This window comes from Manduca sexta, chromosome 2, assembly GCF_014839805.1.
Source record: "Manduca sexta isolate Smith_Timp_Sample1 chromosome 2, JHU_Msex_v1.0, whole genome shotgun sequence".
NCBI lineage: Eukaryota > Metazoa > Arthropoda > Insecta > Lepidoptera > Sphingidae > Manduca > Manduca sexta.
Genome location: NC_051116.1, coordinates 2,032,783 through 2,055,663, shown reverse-complemented (window position 1 = coordinate 2,055,663; position 22,881 = coordinate 2,032,783). Strand labels below are relative to the sequence as shown.

At 35.3% G+C, this 22,881-nt stretch overlaps 1 protein-coding gene across 6 annotated transcripts in view; it reads right to left on the bottom strand.

Annotated features, from left to right (window-relative positions):
* Positions 1–22,483, bottom strand: part of LOC115454165 (calpain-B) — a 61,562-nt gene extending 39,079 nt beyond the window's left edge. For 2 of the 6 annotated variants that reach the window (XM_037438203.1, XM_037438219.1), the window contains exons 1-2: positions 22,373–22,483; positions 19,349–19,608 (exon numbers count right to left, since the gene is read on the bottom strand). In XM_037438203.1, coding sequence (XP_037294100.1) covers positions 19,349–19,540 — 192 coding nt within the window. In that variant the 5' untranslated portion in view covers positions 19,541–19,608; positions 22,373–22,483. The other 4 variants (XM_037438208.1, XM_037438214.1, XM_037438218.1 and 1 more) reach the window with 4 other exon arrangements.
* Positions 22,484–22,881: the final 398 nt, after the last annotated feature.

The window sequence follows — 22,881 nt, the reverse complement described above, 5'->3', positions numbered from 1 at the left end:
ACGATTCACACAAATCTGTCTTTTACGAAAAAACATCAAGTACAAAAAATTAAATTACGAAATGCAAATTATATTATTACACGTCCGTCTAGAACAAATTATGGGAATTGAATCCTTATTCTCTATACCACACGTTATTTAGGCATTATGTAAGCACGTTACGCACCGCGTCGCGTTTAAGACAACAGAAATTGACATAGAATGTAATAATATCAGCCCTGTATTATACACTGTCGCACTGCTACACGGGCCTCCTCTACTACTGAGAGGGATTAGGCCTTAGTCCACCACGCTGGCCTAGTGCGGATTGGTAGAGTAAACTCACCCTCGAAATTCCTTTCGAGAACTTCTTAGGTATGCAGGTTTCCTCACGCTGTTTTCCTTCACCGTTAAAGCAAGTGATAATTCACAAAGAATACACACATGATTTTTAGAAAAATCAGAGGTGTGTGCCCTTGGAATCTGAACCTGCGGACATTCGTCTTGGCAGTCCGTTCCACAACCAACTAGGCTATTGTCGCAGACGACACGTTAAAATGTGAAAATTGCTATTTTTTAGATACGAGAGTTCACTTAGGAGCTATCGCTTTGTTGTGTCTGGTTAAGACGGTGGAATGATCTCGATGTATTTGCTCGATATTAATGACAGATTTTCCCGTAACCGTCTATTTACAAAGGAACGTATTTACAAAGATTTTCCTCAAGGAACTAAATAATATGAGAAAGACTAGGAATTGGATCATGGCCAAATACGTTTTAAATGTTTATTTCGCGTGTTGTTCACTTTTCAACCTAGGACTCTCTGTTTACAACAAAATCGTGATGGGTTTTACCACCACACCAAAATATATACCATTTATATTTCCATAAAACTTCATGATATTCCTAAATTCAAAATCCTCTAAGCTAGAATACAACGGGTGGTGTGCTTGAATACTTCCATTTGCACACACACACAGCATCAACCAGGGCATCCACTTTTCGCCAAGTGTGTTCCGTCCCATGATGTGATAGGGGCGAGCCTATCGCCATATTGGGCACAAATTCCAGACTCCGGGCTGATACTGAGCAGAAAAACACACATATCACTTTGTTTGACGCGGCAATCGAACCCGGGACCTCAAAATGCTGGCGTACCGCGCATGAAGTACAACTATGCCACCGAGGCACCCTGTCACTGCCATTTGGACAGAGAAAATAGACCTGTACACTAATTATCGCAAACAACCAAAGAATATTAATAAATAAAAATTAAAGAAGGAAGACGTGTCCATTAGATTATGGAAATATTTATTTTGATTACAGCGCATTTAGTAAAAAGAGATCGTCAGGTAAATTTTTTTTTTTTGGTATTTATTTAACATCTCAACAGAAAACAGCCACAAGCTACAGAGTCTCCATTGCTAAATATGGGCCTACTCCAAAGATTACCACACCGATCTGTTAGAAGACATGTACATCCACCGACCGTGTGTATAAGTGCCTGCATAAGTCTATTTACTGAATAAATGATTGAATGACCTTCTGAGACCTTGATTAGCATCAACTTTGAAAATTAAAATTTAGGTGCCTAGGCAATAATAGCTATTATGTAAATTACCAAATCATTTATGGTAAGTACGATACCACGAATAAAGAATAGCAACGGTAAGTTATGTGCCCAGTTAATTAGATAAAATAATAATATGTGTGAATAGGCAAATATTGGGTGGTCTATTATTGTTCTGAAAGTTTTTGAATGTGTGAGTGAGTGAGTGTATATGTGTACTGTGTATGAAGTCAGGTTGAAAATTTAACAAGTATTTCAGCACTATATAAAATAAATATTTTAAATACAATTACTATATTGGCCAGGTACGCAGGACATGTGAGAAAAAACTGAAATAAAAACAAACTATTATAATATTATGTAGCCAGTGTTATGATATTAGGCATAGTCAAAGTATCGCGACAGATCAATAAATAGTCCTTTAAAAGGTCGCGCCGCTATGTCTAGACAGGGGGGCTGGGGCAAAATATCCTTTTCTGTCTGATCTGTTAGTTATTCGCTTAGTACACATTGTTCCCTTTTCCCCTTTGCCTTTTCTGAGAGAGTGCCAAAAGGGAAAGTTATATTTTATTTCTTATTGCATTAACGGCGACAAGTTGTTATTGGCAATGGCTTGTATGTTATTTAAAAGATCTAGTTTCGCGTGTATAGTACCAGTTTTAGGGAGGAGGGAGGGGGGACAACGTGCCCCGTAGGCCAAGACCTGGGGAGACGCCACATGCTCCAGCTAGAACTTCATTATAAACATACATATTATGCTTGCTAATTAAAATAATTGGGACCTAAGAAAGCATCAAAAATGTTTCGTCCGCGGCATCAGGATAGCCAAATCTCCAGTGGCGATGGTAACCATCAAGCGAACGACTTGCTCAATTCGCCTTTTATTTTTAGTACAAAAGGATATTAAGATGAAAATATATTTGACGGCAAAACCTAACCGCTCTAGCGACAGACTTGTTTATGTCTGGCCATTCTGATGTTAAAAATGTCATCAATAATTAAGTGGTTTTAATGAAGTACATCAATTCAAATTTAAATATACAGATAGAATGTTAATCAATCTATATTAATAACAAAGGTGGAATTATATAATATGTAGATCAGAATCGCAAATTCAGTCTTACTTATAAACTTGTTTTAGCGTTGAGAGGTGGTTAAGAATTGCTTAAAGCTGTCAAAAACATCACCGGTTTCCTAATTTAAATCTTATTAAAAGGCAAGATGGCGGTTTTTAACTTACAGCTGATCGGGCCAATTTTGAGTTTTAACTAAGCATAGCTTTGCGAATTTTTAAAAGTAAGACTGATTATAATTATGTCTCGAGATGTCTACTTGAAAATGTGTTAGATTGAGACTTAGTAATCAGTAGTTTTATTGCACTAATTCAGTTAATACTAATTTTTAATAATTGCTACTTTATCATTTTTCGTAAAGTGCAGTAGTTAATACGAGTTTAAAAAAGGAAAAATGCGTACATCAACTTAGGCCTCCATTAACGTCATCCCGAGTTTAAAATAATTTAAAATAAATAATTAAATTTACCACTAATATTTTTTTACATTATTTCAAGTTATGACAACTTGGCTTATGACTGGGCATTATGAGGCTTATCATTTTATGTCTCACGGTGACGAACGCAGTGAACTTCTACTCTGTACTTTGTAATTTTAAGATCTATGTTTCGTTGCTACTGTTTATGGGCGGGCGTATTGCTTACCATCAGGCAACAAGCAAACTCTACTTATTATTCAAAAACAATAAATAAAATGTCCCCCTTATAATAAATAGCGCCTACAGGATCATTGCAGCAATTAATAGCAACGTCAAATTAACAATATTATTCCTAAAGGTAGTGGAATATTTCCCGCGTAAAGGCATATTTGTAGGCAAAACAATTTGCTACAAATTATGACTATACAATTTTTTTGTAAGACGCATAGTTTTCGAGATATGGCGAAAAAGTGTTTTCTACAAACTTGAGGTTAAGCTTATATTGACTCCCCACACATGTCCCAAAAATAAAATTGCGTCCTCTAAAAAATGCGAAGGTCATGTAACATTTCCGATTCCGATTCCTGCCGGCTTCCCTTTCGTAATTGATGTCTAAACTAATTATCGTTGGAACGATTCGTAGACCGCGTTTGACTATTAGTAGTGCTGATATGTTGTGACAAAATGCGAATGTATGTATGTTTGTTAGAAGTAAACGGAGTAACGGCAGAACGAAATTGAAAGAATTTTGGCAAATTGGTAGACCTTATTCTGGGTTAACGAATAAGTAACTTTTAATGCCGGTTGTTTGTCCAGTTGGGAATATTTTTTTTATTAGATTTTTAAGTAAATGTCGAGCAACACCTAGTTTAAAATAATACCTTTAGAATCTACTGGAGTTTCAATATTTTGAGAAAAGACTCACGCTGTACAATTTAACGTCTAACGACAACAAGCTTTGTCTAGCAAAATTGTCTGCTTGTTTCGCAAAGAATTGACAATTAACTAAGTATACTTAGTCTGGCCATAAATACTGTTACACTTAATTATAAAAAAATATTACATTTGAATTTCGAATCTGTCATTTTTATACGATTGTTCATTGTGTTTTCTCATTTTGGCGCCAATACATTGTAAAATATTTTGCGATATTAAAATGGTGTGGGGTGATAAAGAGAACCGAATCGCTGTGATAGCATTACACAAAGTAGGTATGGAGCCAAATGCAATTTTTAAAACTCTCCATACACTTGGTATTAGTAAAATGTTTGTGTACCGGGCTATTAATAGGTACAATGAGACCTCCTCTGTTTGTGACAGAAAAAGATCTGGCCGTCCACGTAGTGTTCGTACGAAAAAGGTGGTCAAAGCAGTAAGGGAAAGAATTCGAAGAAATCCTGTCCGAAAGCAAAAGATTTTATCTCGGGAAATGAAGATAGCACCTAGAACCATGTCGCGTATTTTAAAAGATGACTTAGGACTTGCAGCCTATAAGAGACGCACTGGCCATTTCTTAACTGATAATTTAAAGAAGAATAGGGTGGTAAAATCGAAACAACTACTGAAGCGGTACGCAAAGGGAGGTCACAGAAAAATTTTGTTTACGGATGAGAAAATTTTTACAATTGAGCAACATTTTAACAAACAAAATGACCGTATTTATGCTCAAAGCTCTAAGGAAGCTTCCCAATTAGTCGACAGAGTGCAACGTGGACATTATCCGACTTCAGTGATGGTTTGGTGGGGTGTTAGCTATGAAGGAGTGACTGCGCCATATTTTTTGTGAAAAAGGTATCAAAACATCGGCACAAGTGTATCAAGATACCATTCTTGAGAAGGTAGTTAAGCCCCTTAACATCACCATGTTCAATAACCAAGTATGGTCCTTCCAGCAAGACTCGGCGCCGGGTCATAAAGCTCGGTCCACGCAGTCTTGGTTGGAATCGAACGTTTCGGACTTCATCAGAGCTGAAGACTGGCCGTCGTCTAGTCCCGATCTTAATCCGCTGGATTATGATTTGTGGTCAGTTTTAGAGAGTACAGCTTGCTCTAAACGCCATGATAATTTGGAGTCCCTAAAACAATCTATACGATTGGCAGTGAAGAATTTTCCCATGGAAAGAGTGCGTGCTTCTATTGATAACTGGCCTCATCGTTTAAAGGACTGTATTGCAGCCAATGGAGACCACTTCGAATAAGCTTTTTATATTTTTAATTGTTTTATATTTATGTATTAAACTGACACACTGTAAAAGTAATAAATGTTATTTGCAGTTAACAATTTTCTTTTTTCTTTATTACAATATTTATGGCAAGACTAGGTATTATTAAATGACACAATATTTGCATTTAATATGGGACAATCGGATACTTTTATTTAAATATTTTTCTGTGATCAAGGAGTTATAACACTTAATTTATTTTTAAAAGTTCTTACTATCTCTCTCTTTGTTACATGCATACACACATCCATCTCTTTTTACTTCAATTCCACGTAAAGGTTGTCTAGAGGGCATAACTTTAAGCAATTAGATCGCCTACTGTAAAATTATGGAGTGGTATTCCTTTGTACCATTGTTATTTCTTTTAGGCTCTTTTTCTGTTACATCACTACATAGTATAAAACAAAGTCGCTTTCTCTGTCCCTATCTATGTATGCTTAAATCTTTAAAACTACGCAACGGATTTTGATGCGGTTTTTTTTTTAATAGATAGAGTGATTCAAAAGGAAGGTTTATATGTATAATAACATCCATTAAATAGTGGAGAAATATTGCACCCGTGCGAAGCCGGGGCGGGTCGTTTTAAATAAAGAATATTCGTAATTCTGTATCTGAAAACTTCTAAATATTGTTTTTGAAATAAATTTATGTACTATCAACTCAACACTCAAGCGGGTAATGACATTTACAAACAGCACGATCTTCTGCCAATATTTTGAACGTTTATTGCGGGAAATGCCAATTTTCTTTGAAGATGTTTTCTTTGTTGTGCTGGCAAAATTATCTTCCTTGAAAACATTTGGCGTTAATTCTTTGTCATTTTGAAAATATTTTCTATAATAAAAATTTGTTAAGTTGTTAGTATTATAATCCACATATTAATACATGAAGGAAATACTTTTTATCCATTTAAGTGCTTTACGCTCACGGAGGAGTGTGAGATCTGGCATGATTAAAGTCCTCATCCCTCCCATATAATCCCTCTAAGTAATAGAGGAGGCCAACAGTGGGACAGTATTTTACTAAGTAGTAGAGGAGGCCAACAGTGGGGCAGTATTTAATACAGGGCTGATATTATCTATACTATTATATAAAGCTGAAGAGTTTGTTTGTTTGTTTGTTTGTTTGTTTGTTTGTTTGTTTGTTTGTTTGTTTGAACGCGCTAATCTCAGGAACTACCGGTCCAAACCGAAAAATTCTTTTTACGTTGGATAGCCATTTGTTCGTGGAGTGCTATAGGCTATATATCATCACGCTATACCCAATAGGAGCGGGGCAGTAATGGCTAATCTCAGGAACTACCGGTCCAAACTGAAAAATTATTTTTGCGTTGGATAGCCCTTTGTTCGTGGAGTGCTATAGGCTATATATCATCACGCTATACCCAATAGGAGCGGGGCAGTAATGGCTAATCTCAGGAACTACCGGTCCAAACGGAAAAATATTTTTTGCGTTGGATAGCCCTTTGTTCGTGGATTGCTATAGGCTATATATCATCACGCTATACCCAATAGGAGCGGAGCAGTAATGGCTAATCTCAGGAACTACCGATTCGAACTGAAAACATATTTTTGTGTTGAATAGTCCTTTGTTTGTGGAGTGCTCAAAGTTATATATCATCACGCTATGACCAATAGGAGCGGAGCAGTAATGGCTAATCTTAGGAACTACCGGTTTCAACCAAACAATTCGTTTTGTGTTGGATTGGCCATTATTTGTGTACCGGTCTAAGCTATATATCATCACGCTATGACCAATAGGAGCGGAGCAGTAATGGCTAATCTCAGGAACTACCGGTTTGAACTGAAAAAATTCTTTTTGCGTTGGATAGCCCTTTGTTCGTGGAGTGCTATAGGCTATATATCATCACGCTATGACCAATAGGAGCGGAGCAGTAATGGCTAATCTCAGGAACTACCGGTTTGAACTGAAAAAATCTTTTTGTGTTGGATAGCCCTTTGTTCCTGGAGTGCTATAGGCTATATATCATCACGCTATGACCAATAGGAGCGGAGCAGTAATGAAACATGTTGCAAAAACGGGGAAAATTATGAGTTTTGAGAGCTTCCGTTGCCTGCGCTGCGTAAACGGTTAAAGTTATGCAACAATGATGTCTGACGGGATTGTTTCACTTAAAAGTTCTAAATAATATAACAAAGTCCCCGCTGCATCTGTCTGTCACGTGTTAAACTCAAAACTACCAAACGTATTAAGATGAAATTTGGTATGGAGACAGTTTGAGACCCTGGGAAGAACATAGGCTCCCGGGAAACTACTATTTTTGTAACGGAAAACTTTAGCTTGAAAAACTTTATAACGCGGGCGGAGCCGCGAGCAAAAGCTAGTTATTATATAAAGTCCATATAGAGGAGTACAGAAAAATAAATTTATGTTTGATATGTGTTACTAATATATTAAATTCGATGGTCGAACTTCGACCACTGAACGTCCACTAATCTATACTAATACTAGCTGACTCGACAGACGTGGTCCTGTCTTAACTATGTATGCACGCACGCATTCTGTCGATCGCTGACAGTTATTTCAAACCACTGACAGCTATGAAAATAATATTGTCGCTAAGTTTTCTTAAATTTTCTAATTTTCCGCATAAGTTTTTGAATTTTTTCGTTCTTAAGAACCATCTCCTGACAATAACAAACACAAAAAAGAAATAGTGAAATCGGTCCAGCCGTTCACGCGTGATGGCGTGACTAAGGGAAATAGGGATTCATTTTTATATATATAGATAGATATAAAGCTGAAGACTTTGGTTTAAACAAGCTAATCACAGGAACTACTTAACTGATTTTGAATTATTATTTCACAAATAGTAAGCTAAATTACTCCTGAATACTATACGCTATTTTTTATCCGGGAGAAACTTCCACGCGGGGAAGCCGCAGTTAAAAGCTACTTATTATAATTTGTTGTTGAATTACTACAAAATTATATTCCCCACACATGCCACTAGAATACTTGTAAGTCAGGCTCAAAAAAGAAAAAAAATCGTTCAGCGCTTTCTGCGTTTCTTTCTATATTCAAACTTTAGCATTTCACTTATATTATTTCTTTCGTCGCTAGATCTATATATATAAAAGAATGTTGTGTTAGTTACACTATTTTTAACTCAAGAACGGCTGAACAGATTTGGCTGTAAATTGGTAGGGAGATAGCTTAGAACCAGGAGCCGGACATAGGATACTTTTTATCCTGTTCCCACGGGAACGGGACGTGACATACAATGCGGTATAACAAAACGAAATTTGGTATGGAGATAGTTTAAGACCCTGGCAAGGTTATAGGCTACTATCCCGGGAAAATATATAGTGGGACTTCTATCCCGGAAAACTCCTTCACGCGAGCGAAGCCGCGAGTAAAAGCTAGTAATCTAATAAAACAGACCGTCTAGTCGCTGAACGAGTTCAATTCAACAAATAAACCGACATACGTCCAGTGTAATTAACGTGTCGAAATGGAAGCTGCATCGTAAACGTTGAGAGACAGAAATATCTTGCGAGTCTCGACTCCCCACTGTACTAAACGGAAACTTTAGAATAATTTTATTATAGTAATAATCCTCGCGTTATTGGTATCCTGTATAGAGTTTAAAATAGATGTCTATTGTAGATGTGAACCTTGCGGATTAGTTTTGATTTAAATACTGTCGTTTTTAAAAAAGGAGGTTATCAATACGAAGTCTTTGTTCTTTTTTTATCTTTGTTACCTCAGAACTCAGTCATTTGTTAACCGAGTTGGAAAAATCTTTTTTTTATTTTGGACCAGTATATAGGACCTTTATATTAGTTGTGGTAATGTTAAATAATTTTGGTTGGTTTTTGAAGGCGATCAAATTTTTTGTTAAAATTTTTTCAATAGAACATCCTGATCAGAATAACATTATTTTTACATTATATATTTGCAATGACGTCACATGTTAAATAAATAGATCATATCAATTATAATTGATTTACTTCGGGATCAGAGCAAATACTAATATTGGGATTGATTACAAAGAACCAACTTTTTGAAGTTGATTTTCGAAAAGTCCCCTTTTACCCTTGGGATTTGAACCTGCGGACATTCGTCTCGACAGTCCGTTTCCCACACACTAGACTATCGGCGCTTCCTCTTCATCTGCGGCAGACAGTAATTGATAGTTTAATAAACACAATTGGCTCTGTTGATCGATTGAACCTTGTCCAAGGCTGCTGAAGATGGAGTAATTGAATGTACATTAGCAATGAAAAGAACTGGGAGTCAAGTCATGTTTAGATATTAGTAGACCACGGAGCATAAACTATACAGTCTAATACTAACTAGAAAGCTATGCTTAGTTAAAACACAAATTTACTCGATCAGCTGTAAGTCAAAACCCGCCATCTTGCCTCTTAATAAGGTTTAAACTAGAAAACTGGTGATGTTTTTGACAGCTATTTAAGCAATTCTTAACCACCTCTTATAAATACAAGTTTATAATTAAGACTGATTATAATCTACAGTAATATAAAAAAGAAAAGGTAGTTCTGTGTTTTCTAATATTAAATGAGTATAAAGATCACACAATGCATTAGGCCTAGCACCAAATGTTAACTACACAACACGGCCATGCCGTGGTTAAATTGTTTACATCCAATTAATCGTAACGAAGGTCGAGTGAGTTCGCAGTTAGAAACAGAAACCCAACCTTGTATGACGTGGTAGATTTACGATCGCATAACCCATGGCGGTCCGTGTTACTGATTTTATTTAGATCTGTGTAACACATTGAATAGCGGGGATTGAAAACAAGGGCGTTTGACATGTACAACTGAAACGTTTGGTAAGTCACATTTCGCTGCCTCGCGAATAAGGTTCTATGTTATCGATGTATGTTATATTTGATGTACAAATTAAATTATACTAATCTATGTCTTTTTCATTGAAAAATCCCATCATCCCAAAACGTAAATAAAAAGGGAACCATATTGTCTTTTAATTTTTTTACCAATGCTAATTATGCAATACAATTATTAATTTTAAATAACACATAATATATAATATTAAATCGGTGCTTATATTTGTTAAATTAACTCGTAAACAATTTGAAAATATTGCAAACATAGTACCTACAGTGGTTTTTCCGTATGTATGGTGCGTCGCCTACAACATATTTAAAGCACTGATACAGAAGATGGGGGCGTAAATTATACATGTTTTACAAAATAGTATTTCACCTTCACCCAGGTCAATTCGTATAAACATATTATAAATTAAGTCTAGTTTGGACTGGGAAAGTAAAATATTAGAATACGCACACGCGTTTCTTTAACTCCTTTTTCCTAGGAATATCTTCACATCATTTACCCTTTTCTAGCTTATCAAGTTTGCGAAAATATTTGGATGTTTGTTAGAAGTAAACATATAAATAGCTGAACGTATTTGGATGAAATTTAGTACACTGATAGACCATGTCCTAAATTAACAAATAGTTTACTTTTTATCCCGTTAATTTGCTCTAATAGAAATAAATGGTATTTTAAAATGTGATTCTTTATATAGATGGCGCTGGTGTCGTACAGATGGCGCCTGGATCACTACAGTGCTTTTTTTTTGACCTGACAATACCTGTTAGCCTGGCAGGGCCTGCTTATACAAACATCCCGGACTTTCGGGTGTGTTTTAGGCACTCGAACGCTTTGAATAAATTAATTGACCATGCGGAGGGCGACCCACTAACGGGTCACGAATCTCGGCTCAGGACGGTCACAGGGAGAGGATAAGACATCAGCGATTAGAGGTCTTTTGGAGAAGGAAAGACTTTTCACGCAGACGCAGCAAACACCTAGTAATTCATATTTCACATTTTGTCAGCTATGTTAGGTCCCATGTATAAAAGAGTGAGCCTTTTGCCATTCGTGGAGCACAATTCCACACTCCAGGCTGATACAAAGCAGAATAAGATAATATCGCCTTTACCTCCCTCCGCCGTGGCGTAAAGAAGCAGCTCCGTAGACCGGCATGGTTGTGTCGAATGGCATGAGATAGTTATCTGTTGCCATGCGATACTCTATCTAGACGCATCACGCTTACCATCAGGTGCAGTGTACTCACTTTGTCGTGCTTGATTAAACAAAAAAAGAAAAATTCGAACCCAAGACCCGGTAGCGTACTTACCCCAGAGGGGCTCTATATCTATATTTGTTGGGGGCTCTTCAGGGTAGTGCGAACTTCTAGGCGCCCGTTTAATTTAATGTAGGTATGGGCCAAGAGGGACCTCAAAGCTCGGGGACCCCGTACCACTGGTACCGTATCGGCTGATACCGTATGAAGACCTCAGTACATTCGTATGACTACTTCACACTATTAAAGTAGCCAGTTTATTTAAAATAGCGCAAATACGAGTAGGAGCAAATTGTTTATTGCTGCAAGTAATGTTGAAATCTGTTCAACACTAGAGTCTAGTTTTGCTGATACAAAAACATATTCGTCATGTATTTGGCAGTTTGTCAATACGTATATCTCTGTGGGGATATTCGTTCCAGGCCATTAACCCGTGTAATGACGGAGTAGCTGGCACTCCTCAACTTGTGATAATTATCTGTTTTTTTTATTGCTTTGAATGACGAGACGAGCTTGCCGTTCGTTGGATGGTAAGCGACATGACCGCCCATAAACAGTAGAAACTTTGTCCAACACCTTGAATTGCAAAGTACTATTTGGTATTTCACTGTGCTCGCCATAATGAGACATGAAATGTGTCTTATTATGTCTATTAGTTACACTATTATTATTATCGTTCGATTTAATGGTGAAGGCAAACATCATGAAGGCAACAACAGCACCATTTAAGTATAGGTTACCTAAAGTTAAAGAAATGATATATTTCAAAAAGTTTCATAAGTTCTCAGGGTATGTTGCATAATTATTATATATGTAATCGAATAATCGCGTCATTTTCAAAATAAAATTGTCGTCAGTTATAACAGTATATCAACTTCTCTATTCGATAAGAATATTCCAGGAAAGTGCATTTCGATAAAGTATAATATAGTCCAAGTTACCGTCATGACTAATCTAATAATATAGTATAAGTTTGTGACAATGTATGTTCATACGAAGTTAACTTCTTAACCATTGAAATAATTCAGAAGAATATTTTCACACGGACCTAATTATTACCTAACATTTAACATGTAGCCTACTTTTAATAACTAAAAAATGCCAACACAATTTCAAGATCACCCAAGCGATGCCACGGGCATAAGCTAGTGATGTACCTTATCACACTATCGATAACGTCGGTAACGTTTAGTTATCAATCATCGCCGTTAGGCTTTGCCGATGTCATTATACGTAGAATAAAAGTTAATATTATGTAACCTACTTTTAATAAATAAAAATGCCAACGTAATGTCAAGATTACACAAGTAGTTCCACGGGCATAAGCTAGTGATGCAATAAACTTTATCACACTATGGACAAACATCGGTAAATTCAAACGTTTAGTCATCAGTCAAAGCCGTTTCGCTATACTGATGTCATTTTACGGAGAATAAAAGTTGACAAAAACTGTGAAAAACCTGTTGCTGACATATTGAAATGTTAAATGATGATTGATTGATTTTAGCTGTTAGCTAATTGGGGATTTGTGAGGTATGCAGGGCAAACAGTGTGCGGGGGGGGGGGATCTACTCGCTCATCTACTCCAATAAGGCAACTCCGAGACGAAAGAGAACGCGGGTGGTTAACCTCCCGATGTTCTAGACGTCAAGAGCGTTTTAGGAATTCGGTGGCTTAATCCCATACTAATTGAAACGGGCTTCAAGGCGGAATCCCTCAGGGACGGCTCCGGGCAGCTATCTTTGTGCAACAGGGTATCCCAGGGTCTCTCGAATGCACCAAAGGCCACCGCGGGGTTTTAATTGTTATGTTTAGTTGATTCAGCGGTTCATTTGCTTGTTTGTTCTGGCTATATTCATTAAAAAAAAAACTGACAATAACTACTTTCAAAAATAATGCAGCTTTTAAAAATGAAAAGTCCAGTTTCAGATTTAAATTGTAAATTATGATACGCCTTTTTTATCCTTTGTGCTCTAGACAATTTTATCTTAGTTTCTTCTATGTGAAATCGGGAATCATCTACGATAAAAGATCGACTCAGGCCCTCTTACATGGGACCTGACCAAAAGTACCCGATATACATCTGCCAATTCCTTTTTTTTGCAGCACGCGTTGTCGCTACCACCACTGGAGTGAGTGGAACGTTTATTTTGATTTTACCTTTCCGTCAAACTAATGGGGACGTTCGAGAACGTTAAGCGAGTTGCTATGTTTATGTATGTTTTATATAATATTTACTAGTCAGGCGTGGTCCTTTAGATAAGTGGTACGATGAGCGCAAGGTCATCTACATATTAACTCATTCAACTAGATAATGCTCGAGTTGCATTGTTCAACTCTAGTTTCTGCGTAGAACGGAACGAAAAATGGTCTAATGTTCCGTCTTGTTAGTTTTAGTTTATTAATTTAGCATTGGCTTCAATTACTTCTAGATATTCTAGTCCCCACCAAAAACTTGAAACATAGTACACGAAACCTGACAACACTAAAATATGGAACCAAACAATCTTACTAATATGTATTATAAATGCTAAACTTGATGATCGATTGAACTTGATTCGCTTTCTATCTTCAAAAAGAAAATATTGAACTCGCTTGTTGTAACCTAAATTTAGTTTTATCTTCAGTCTTATATTTACCCCCTTATTCATAAACATTTTTTATCTAATGACCGAGTAAGGCTGTGATAACAAGTCTGTTTCTCAGTGCTGACGGCATGGCAGTCTTCGCAGTGCGTAGACGTAGGGCCGTTGTGATTGGCTAATATTGAAATACAACAATAATAACCAATCACAACGGCCCTATGTCTATTTCTCAGTGCCGTTGGGCACTGAGAAATAGGCTTGTTATCACAGCTTTACTCCGTCCTTAGATAAAAAACGTTTATGAATAAGGGGGTTAGAATATACTGCACTTATGGTGCAGCCAATTGTTTATTGTTATGTATTTAATATGTTCATGCTGTGACGGCCTGTAATTAAAACAGCACTGTAGCAATTACTTATGGAATTGTTAAAAAACAAACTATGTAAGGTGTATGTTTTGTTGGCTGTTCAAATAAATAAATAAATAAATAAATGATGTTTTAAGATGTCTGTTAATAAAGTAAATGCATATACCTCTGATCGGAACTAGATGAAATATGGTACAGTGATAGCACTTCATATCTCTAAATTTATATTTTAACCAAAATGTATTTTAAACCATGACACTCGTGTAAGTAAAAATCAAGTGCAATTTTTGCACATTAGACTCACGCGTAGTGAACTGGCTTCTTTTTTAAATTCATATATCTCTGCTTGCTCTTATTTATTTACAAGCGGAGTCTTTCTTAACTATGTTTTAAACACGTTACATATTTATATCTGTTATGCAATGATTTCTTCAACCATGCTCGTTATTTTATTTCTCATCCGCCATTGAACATGCCTGTTCGCTGTACAGAATGCATCTCGTTTTACATTCTCATCTCACAGACCAAGTGTTTACCGATAGTTATTTTTAAATCCATCGATACACATACTAATCTATTCTCACGTAAGATTTCCTGCACCACTATTTGTATGGCTTTTATTACGCGCTGCATGTTTGTTAGTAAACCTAAATGATATAGGAAATGCTAGCGATGGATTTGAATTTTAATGTTATTCGAAATTGGACCTTAGGTAGAACATTAGATTTCGACCAATTTTACGTACTTGAACTCTACTGCTAATCTACATTTAAGTTCAATCTTATATAACCTTATATAAAGAAATTACTCCAGAGAAGAACGAGAAAGAAACTCTAGTATTCTTCTTCTTAAACCAGCTTACGATACTTGTAGAGCAAGACAATATCTATCACGAGAGTGTCAAGAAATTGGCATACACCATTAGAGGTAGCATTGCGAGTAAGTAACTTGACATTAAAAATGAATCATAATATGCAAGCAAACTAGTCGGATGTATAAAACATTTATGTAAATGTAATAAATATGATAATGAATGTATTCATGTTAGTTGATGGTGTTAAGTCGTCTATATACAAATGAGAAAGTCTTCGATAATCTAGAATTGCCATCCCTCGCTGTGATTTAGAACGAAGCATAAAAAGGTTTCATAATTCACGACAGTTATAGTAAAATGCACTGTGATGGTATCAAGAACGCCATTCATAATGAAAGAACTATTTTATTCTATTTATATAAATGTATTATTATAATTAGTTGGCCTTATACGTGATGATTATTCTATTATTGTTAATATTATAATTTTATTTTAATGTATTTTGTGGATGTGGAATTAGCCTGTAAGAAATTGTTGCACTTAGGTATTAGTCATATTGATTTAATCCGTTTTAAAATTGTATTGGTGTAAACAATTGTTGGCTAGTCAAATAAATAAAATAATTTTATGCACATCATTCGTAATTGAAGTTAATGATACTCAGTTGTCTAATAAAAAGTATTGTCCTCAATTCTTAACATCTTAACAGGGGACAAGATCTAACTGCTAAAAATGTGGACGATTTCTAAAATAAAATACGTCTTTGAGCTTTACTGACACCGGGGTGCCAGCTATGTATAGTAAAATAGTGAAATAGCGGAACCTAGCCCCCCTTAGTTACCTCTATTATAAAAACATCAGTTAAAATAATTCACTAATAATTATTGTTTGTGAAAATATATATAGTCGGTTGAAAGGCATTTTTTTTGCCTATTTTAAAATAAGCATGATTTTCTATGATTTTTTTAACCTAGTTAAAATTTTTCAAAAATACAAAATCGCCTAAGTCCCTTAGTCTTTCAACCGTCAATATAGAGAGAGGTACATAAGTTTGTGAACTGATTTGAAAAAAAAAAAAGAAATCCTTACTGACCAGTAATTTTCGACAAAACCACCACATCAAAACCACTATCAATACTTTCCATTGGACTCATTTGTGTCATGTTATAGATATTACGATTCCCTAATAGCCCTAAGTAAACTATCGAAACTGAAAAAAAATGCGATTTTCACTCCTTTGGCGTTTCGTTATCTCAGTAAGTACTAGTTACACCCATTGGCACTCATTGATAATAGCGTCTACCCGAATGTGGAAGGTTTGGAAAACGAATAATACGTACAATTGGTATTGATAAGTTTATCCAGAACCCTTGTCGATGGTCCTTCTTAACCGAATTTCGGCCACGGTGGCTAATCTCAAGGGAGATCAGCCACGCAGAACATGTTATAGTGCACAAGTGTGTGCGCAATAGACAGGTGCACTCTTTGTTCCTCCACTCTCATAGTGCGGTGAGACAGTAATCCGACATGACCAGAGAGAGAGAGAGATCAGGACCAACGGCCTTACGTGCTTTCCGAAGCACGAGGTTACAAACACCACCTATTTCATAAATTCGAGCTGTAACTGAGTAATTTTTAAGATGGAAAAACCCAGTCACAATTATTTTGGCCCGATCTGGGATTTGAACCCAGAACCTCAGCGAGGTAGTTGCACTCGCACCGTGTACAACTACGCCACTGACGTACTCGTGTACGTAACACACTGTCTACTACCAAACAGATAAAAAAAATGTAAATGATTTTTTTTTATACGTTAGGAGCCTTCGATTAGTCTCATAATGCCTAGTAATTACACTGGCTGTTATGTATTTTAAACCGGAACGCATCAATGATTACACTCTTGCAGAAGACAAAGTCTTATCTGAATTGTATTTGCCGTTACTCATGCAATATGTCATTAAACTAACAATAGTAATGTATCACTGCAATAATTAGTGTTGTTTAAACAAATTTGTCGATGGGTCATTACGCGTTTACCACAAGATATGTATGTTACATGAAGGAAACAATGAAATATTTTCCTTGATTTGAACTGGATTTATAATATTTTTTTATTATAAATAATTCTTCATGACATCAACGGCGTATTATTTCTTAACGGCCTCCCACGAGCAAAGGGCTTTGAGCATTCGTTCCACACAATTTCAGCGCATGTGTACGTACGTATTCGTAAAGATTTACGAAAAATTCCATAAAAAAATAGATTTTAGGCTTTTTAAAAACATTTAGACTACCAAAATGTTCCTTTTTAATTATTGTCTTTCAAATTGTATTGATTACAAATTAATATGATGCGTTAAATGCATTTATAAATTTGAATTTGGAATTCTTAACCAAAGAGGAGATATTTCAGATCAAAGTGGCCAGTACGACAAAACGCCAATTTCATAATATGTAAAGTTCTAATATTTCCCCGGGAAAAAAGTTGCTTATAGTACTTAGGAGTTTTGACCAAATTCAAAATCAGTTTAGTAATTCATGAGATTAGCGCCTCCAAATAAATTCTTCAGCTTTATAATATATTTATGTAGATATAAAACCATTTCGCCCGGTATAATATTGGTAAATTGCCAGTCTTGAGCTGCATTGCGGTTTGATACCAGACAGGACGGCGACCTATCTCGCCTCTCTAATATCGTATAGATCGGGAAAATATCACGCTAAAGATGATTTATTTTGGGACTGATTTTTCAATAGCCTTATAACATTAATTAGGTCCTAAATATATTATACATATGTAAGAATATATAAACATTACCAAGTTGCAAGCAAAGTTCTTATTAATAAAAAAAATCACTCAATAAGTTGAGGATCGCTCAATAATGACGAACAGGTCAACACACTAATACACAGGTCAGACTTAAAACAGAAAACCGACTCATGGCTGAATCACTCCCCATTTGCAACAAGTATCATTTTAGCGTGAACTTTTGACTCGAGCAGACATCCGCTAATCCCTAGGTTTTTCGCAAAATGTATTGTCATCGAAATTTCTTTTTTTATACGCGCACGGCAAAATGACCCCTCTGCACTTGATGGTAAGTGGAGTTGGGTCCAATAGAATGTCGACTGACGAGAGATGATTAACCCTCGACAGTCGACACAATTATGCCGGCCGGTTGGAACCTGATAAACACGGGCTGATCCCGGAACGCGACACACTTACGTGGGCCACCATGGCGGGTTTTAACACCTTGCGTACGGTGGTCGCTATTCGGGTTGATATAAAATATATTATTTATACAAATAAAGTCTGTGTTCGCACCAATCATTTACATTTAACAATTTAAATATTTTGTATACATTTGATTATTTCCTGAATAATTTTATGCAACGCTTCGACAGTGATAATGATTGTTTATGCTGTAAATAGGATGGCTTTTTTAAAACGTAAACACGCGAGTCTAATGGCATACTCCTGGAGTTTACGGAGAGATTTCTTAAGATATTCTCTATTATACTAAAAATTTACTTTAACATATTAATATTTAAATAAATTCTAGCAACTGGTTATTTATTTTATTAGTTATTTAAATTTGCTCCAAATTTTTAATTCAAACTGATAGTACATAGATGAATTCTAAGGCTGCTTGAAACATAGTGCCACAATAATCCGCTAGGGGCGTTGTGCGTCATTGGACAAATATTTCACGTTTACTAAAACGCGATAGCAACCTCTAAAACTAACATTAGTCACAGTTTTAACAATTAGCAATAATTATCAATATACATTGTAAATAACATTGTCGCGCAACATGTCTGAGAATAGGTATTGAAAACGTGATTTCTAGTAAAAACTCTTGGAAAACCGTCATTAAAGAAACTATAAAAAACATTAGATCAACAAACTACGTAGGAGGAATATGCATGTAGAAAGACTGGTTGTTAAAATACCACGCCCACACCGAGGTCATTTAAGTTTAAATAATACTTAATTATTTGGTGGCAAGTACAGAGTAATTTCTGCGTTTAAATCTAAAAACTTTAGATTTGAAGTTACTGAAAGAACGCTTGCGGAATATATTTTTGTTTGTTATTAATGTTTCCAAGATTAATAACTTATTACAATTTAAAATTCGGCTACCAAACGTCTCTCTCAAAGGACCAGTAGCCACAGAGGTAACATTAAAAAAAATGCATTGACAGTTCATACTCACCACTTTATAGTTCTTGATGCTCGGCAAAAACCTCTTCTGCTCAACCTCTTTCTTCTGAAACACCTCGTTGATGATATTTCCTATGGCCTGAGCGCCATAGTTCAACAACGCCTGCCCGCCCTGATTTAGCAATTGTCTTCCGGCGCCTTGAATAAGCGCGCCAAAATTGGCGCCGCCATTTTGGTTCGCCATGGCGGCCCTTTCACACTACACACTATTTATTAACAGTCACTTTTTGCTAAGACATTTTCGTGTAGTCACTGTGATAACAATAAACGTAAAGCGATTTCAATATTGTACTGTATGCTAACTATATGTACCATATTCAGTGACAGATAATAAAGTATAGGTAAACAAATAATACGTAGGTCTACCCTCTTTGTATTTTATTCTAGATCTGTCAATTTAACCTAGTTGATAGAAATGATTGGAAAGTGGGTAGTTATCTGTTTACATTATATTTCTTTATTCACTAAACATGGTATATATACACAAAAGATAAACGTTTTACAATATAACTAAAAACGTCAAAAAATCCCGCCTAAAACGTCATCTTTATAAAACACCGGGCACGAGAAACACAGTCACACAGCCTCAGATGTGATCACAATACTAAAGCGGTTGGAATCGTTTGGAGGACGACCATTGCGCGGCGCTTCGGCACAATGACATCATGCCTGTGCGTGATAATTACACCACCTGAGTATCCCTTTATATTCTATAATTTCCGCACCCAATGTTCTAGATTCTATAAGCCTACTCTATATTTGTGGTAGATTCTATTTCTAACGGCATTTTTAATATTATGTACTAGGTAAGTCACTTTAATTTTTTTTTCTTTAATATTTCTTATGTAACGCAAATGTTAGTCATTGAAATAAAACTATTTTACGGATTTTATTCTAAAACAGTAAAAATATTGATTCAGTAATTTTACATTGACAATAAATTTATACATGGCTTATTTACTGATGTCAGAAAATAATGTCACAAAGCCAATAATATTATCATTAGTTATATTTATTAATCATTATGATCAAATGACACTTCAATAGTCTTATGTTAAGTTAGTTGACCATAGCGCCATCTGTTAGTAAAGCTAAGATAAAAATACAGGGGAACTATTTACAAGTTTCATAGCAAATACATAATAAACAACTTCAGCGGCATAGTTGTAGTAAGATAGGACTGTGGTGTTGAGGACTTGGGTACATTGATATGGGTTTTTCTACTCAGTATCAATTCGGAGTCTTGAATATGTGATCAATATGTCAATAGATCAAATCATCCATACATCACATCATGGGACAGAATATTCAGGGATGAAAGAGGGTGCATTGCACCTACCAGAAATTAAAAAGGTGTGAATGTGTGTACATAATAAACTACTGAGTCGTTCTTATGATTTTTAACTTCATTGAAAAAATACCTAATCATTATTATAATGGAAATGCAATGTAAGCTACTCTGATTACATCGAAAACAATTTAACGGTCATAAGGTTAATTTGCTTAGCGTCATATTTTTGTAAGGTATACATATAATTTTTTAAATCATTGAACTCATAGTTCATAATAAGTATTCAGAAAATTGTATATATTTTTTAAATGTGTATATTGAATGCTTGTTTAAAGAGCATTGTCATATGTTATGACTACCTCACGCCTTGCATCCACTTTCATCTGATCCCGCACACTACCCTTATAATTATAAATTATTATTTAACCAGAACTCTAGCCCCTTTTGATACATTAGCTGACAACGCAATGCACTATTAAATTCCCCTATATTATTATCAATATTTTTATGTATACTATACACACAGTCCAAGAAAATATGATGTATATCTTTCCCTATTAGAGCAGTCTGACGAGTCTGACGCCTGCATGACATGTTTAAACTAATAGCTATATATCTACATCAGTTTACTATCGTTCAATAATATTTACTGCTGATAGCTTATCAATAATCTCCTGTAATAACATTGAATAATTTGTTTATTGTTTGATCATGTTAATGCTGATAACTCCAATGTCATTAAATTATATAAGCAACAAATTATTCCGTTTTGAATAAACATACATACAGCATGGTTCTAGGTTGAGTTTTCAGGGGTAGGCAGAGGTGTAACACACATTTCTGAAGTTAAGTTAGGTGCTGTTAGAAGGCAAGCCCATTGCCATTTGTCAGGAGCAATTCTGGACTCCTGAATCATACTGGATGAACTACATGTAACTTTAAGAGTTTTTTAAAGTTCTCTGTGTATCAAGGAGTATTATTAATATTTTTAGACAATCACTATATTCCACTTGATTAACTATGTTCAAGCATATCCCCTGTGACTGTTATGGAAACTAGACCTCTTGTTAGGAATAAATTGAAAAGCATCTTATACATGGTAGCTTAAAACCAATTGGAATAAAATTTTAACGAAACACATCTTTAACTATAGAAATAGTCAAGTTTTAAACTATTTTTCTATTCTCTAAAATATGTACAAAAAAAAGGTTTCATATGGAAAAAAAAACACCTTTCTTTTCTCGCCTTATGCTCTGTTTATAAATTACAAGAGAATTTGACAAAAAACGGTTACATTCTTGAAATGTTGCATTTTACAACTTTATTTTCTGGGGACGGCAAATTACAATGCCATGGTTGGCCTTGATTAGAAACCTACATTTCTGACTGTACCCTACTTTAGAAGTTATTTATACAAAATATCACTAAAATTCTAATTCTCATAGCTAAAATAGTACCTGAAATACAGCATGTCAACTGTATTTTATCATTTAACACAATTATCACCGCAAATCGTTGAAACTGAGCTCATGCCGTAGAAATATTTCTCACGGAATATTCTGCGATGTGGAACGCATTCAAACGGTAACTTTTTAACAACATTCAATAAAATATAATCACACACAACACAAGAATGAAATCGCCATCACATGAAACATAGTTTAGGTATCAATAACGTATTATTTTATAAGAAAATAATGATTTTATCTAAGAGAAACACCATACCGTCAGAGTTCCGATTTACACTGACAGTATAACAACCGACTAAATGCGAAAGCTCGACATAGTTCTAAGACACGATATTCCGATAACCTACTAACCGCGGTCGGCTATCTTGTCCATTATTGCCAGCGTATAGAATGACGTAATCTGTTATTTGAGTTAAATTCCTGTGATTTGCTAGTTCTCATGGTTTTTGTTACAAATATTTTGTTTCATTTATTGAGTAAATTAGCTAAATAATTTTGGACTTCTTGCTTCACACATTTGATTTTATTAGTAACAACATTAAGTGTTGTCCTTGAACTTAATAAATAAGGAAACTTGCCAAGAGGTTTTGAAATGTGAATTCATGTTCGAATATCATGATTTATCATTTCCGTTTATATTGTTTCTAGAACTGTACACAAAATTTAACGACAATAATTTATATTTACACTAGCAGTAGTCTCTGAGAGCTAAATGTGGGTGTATGGAACTAATATAATGATGTAACAGGATTTTTTGGAAAAGAA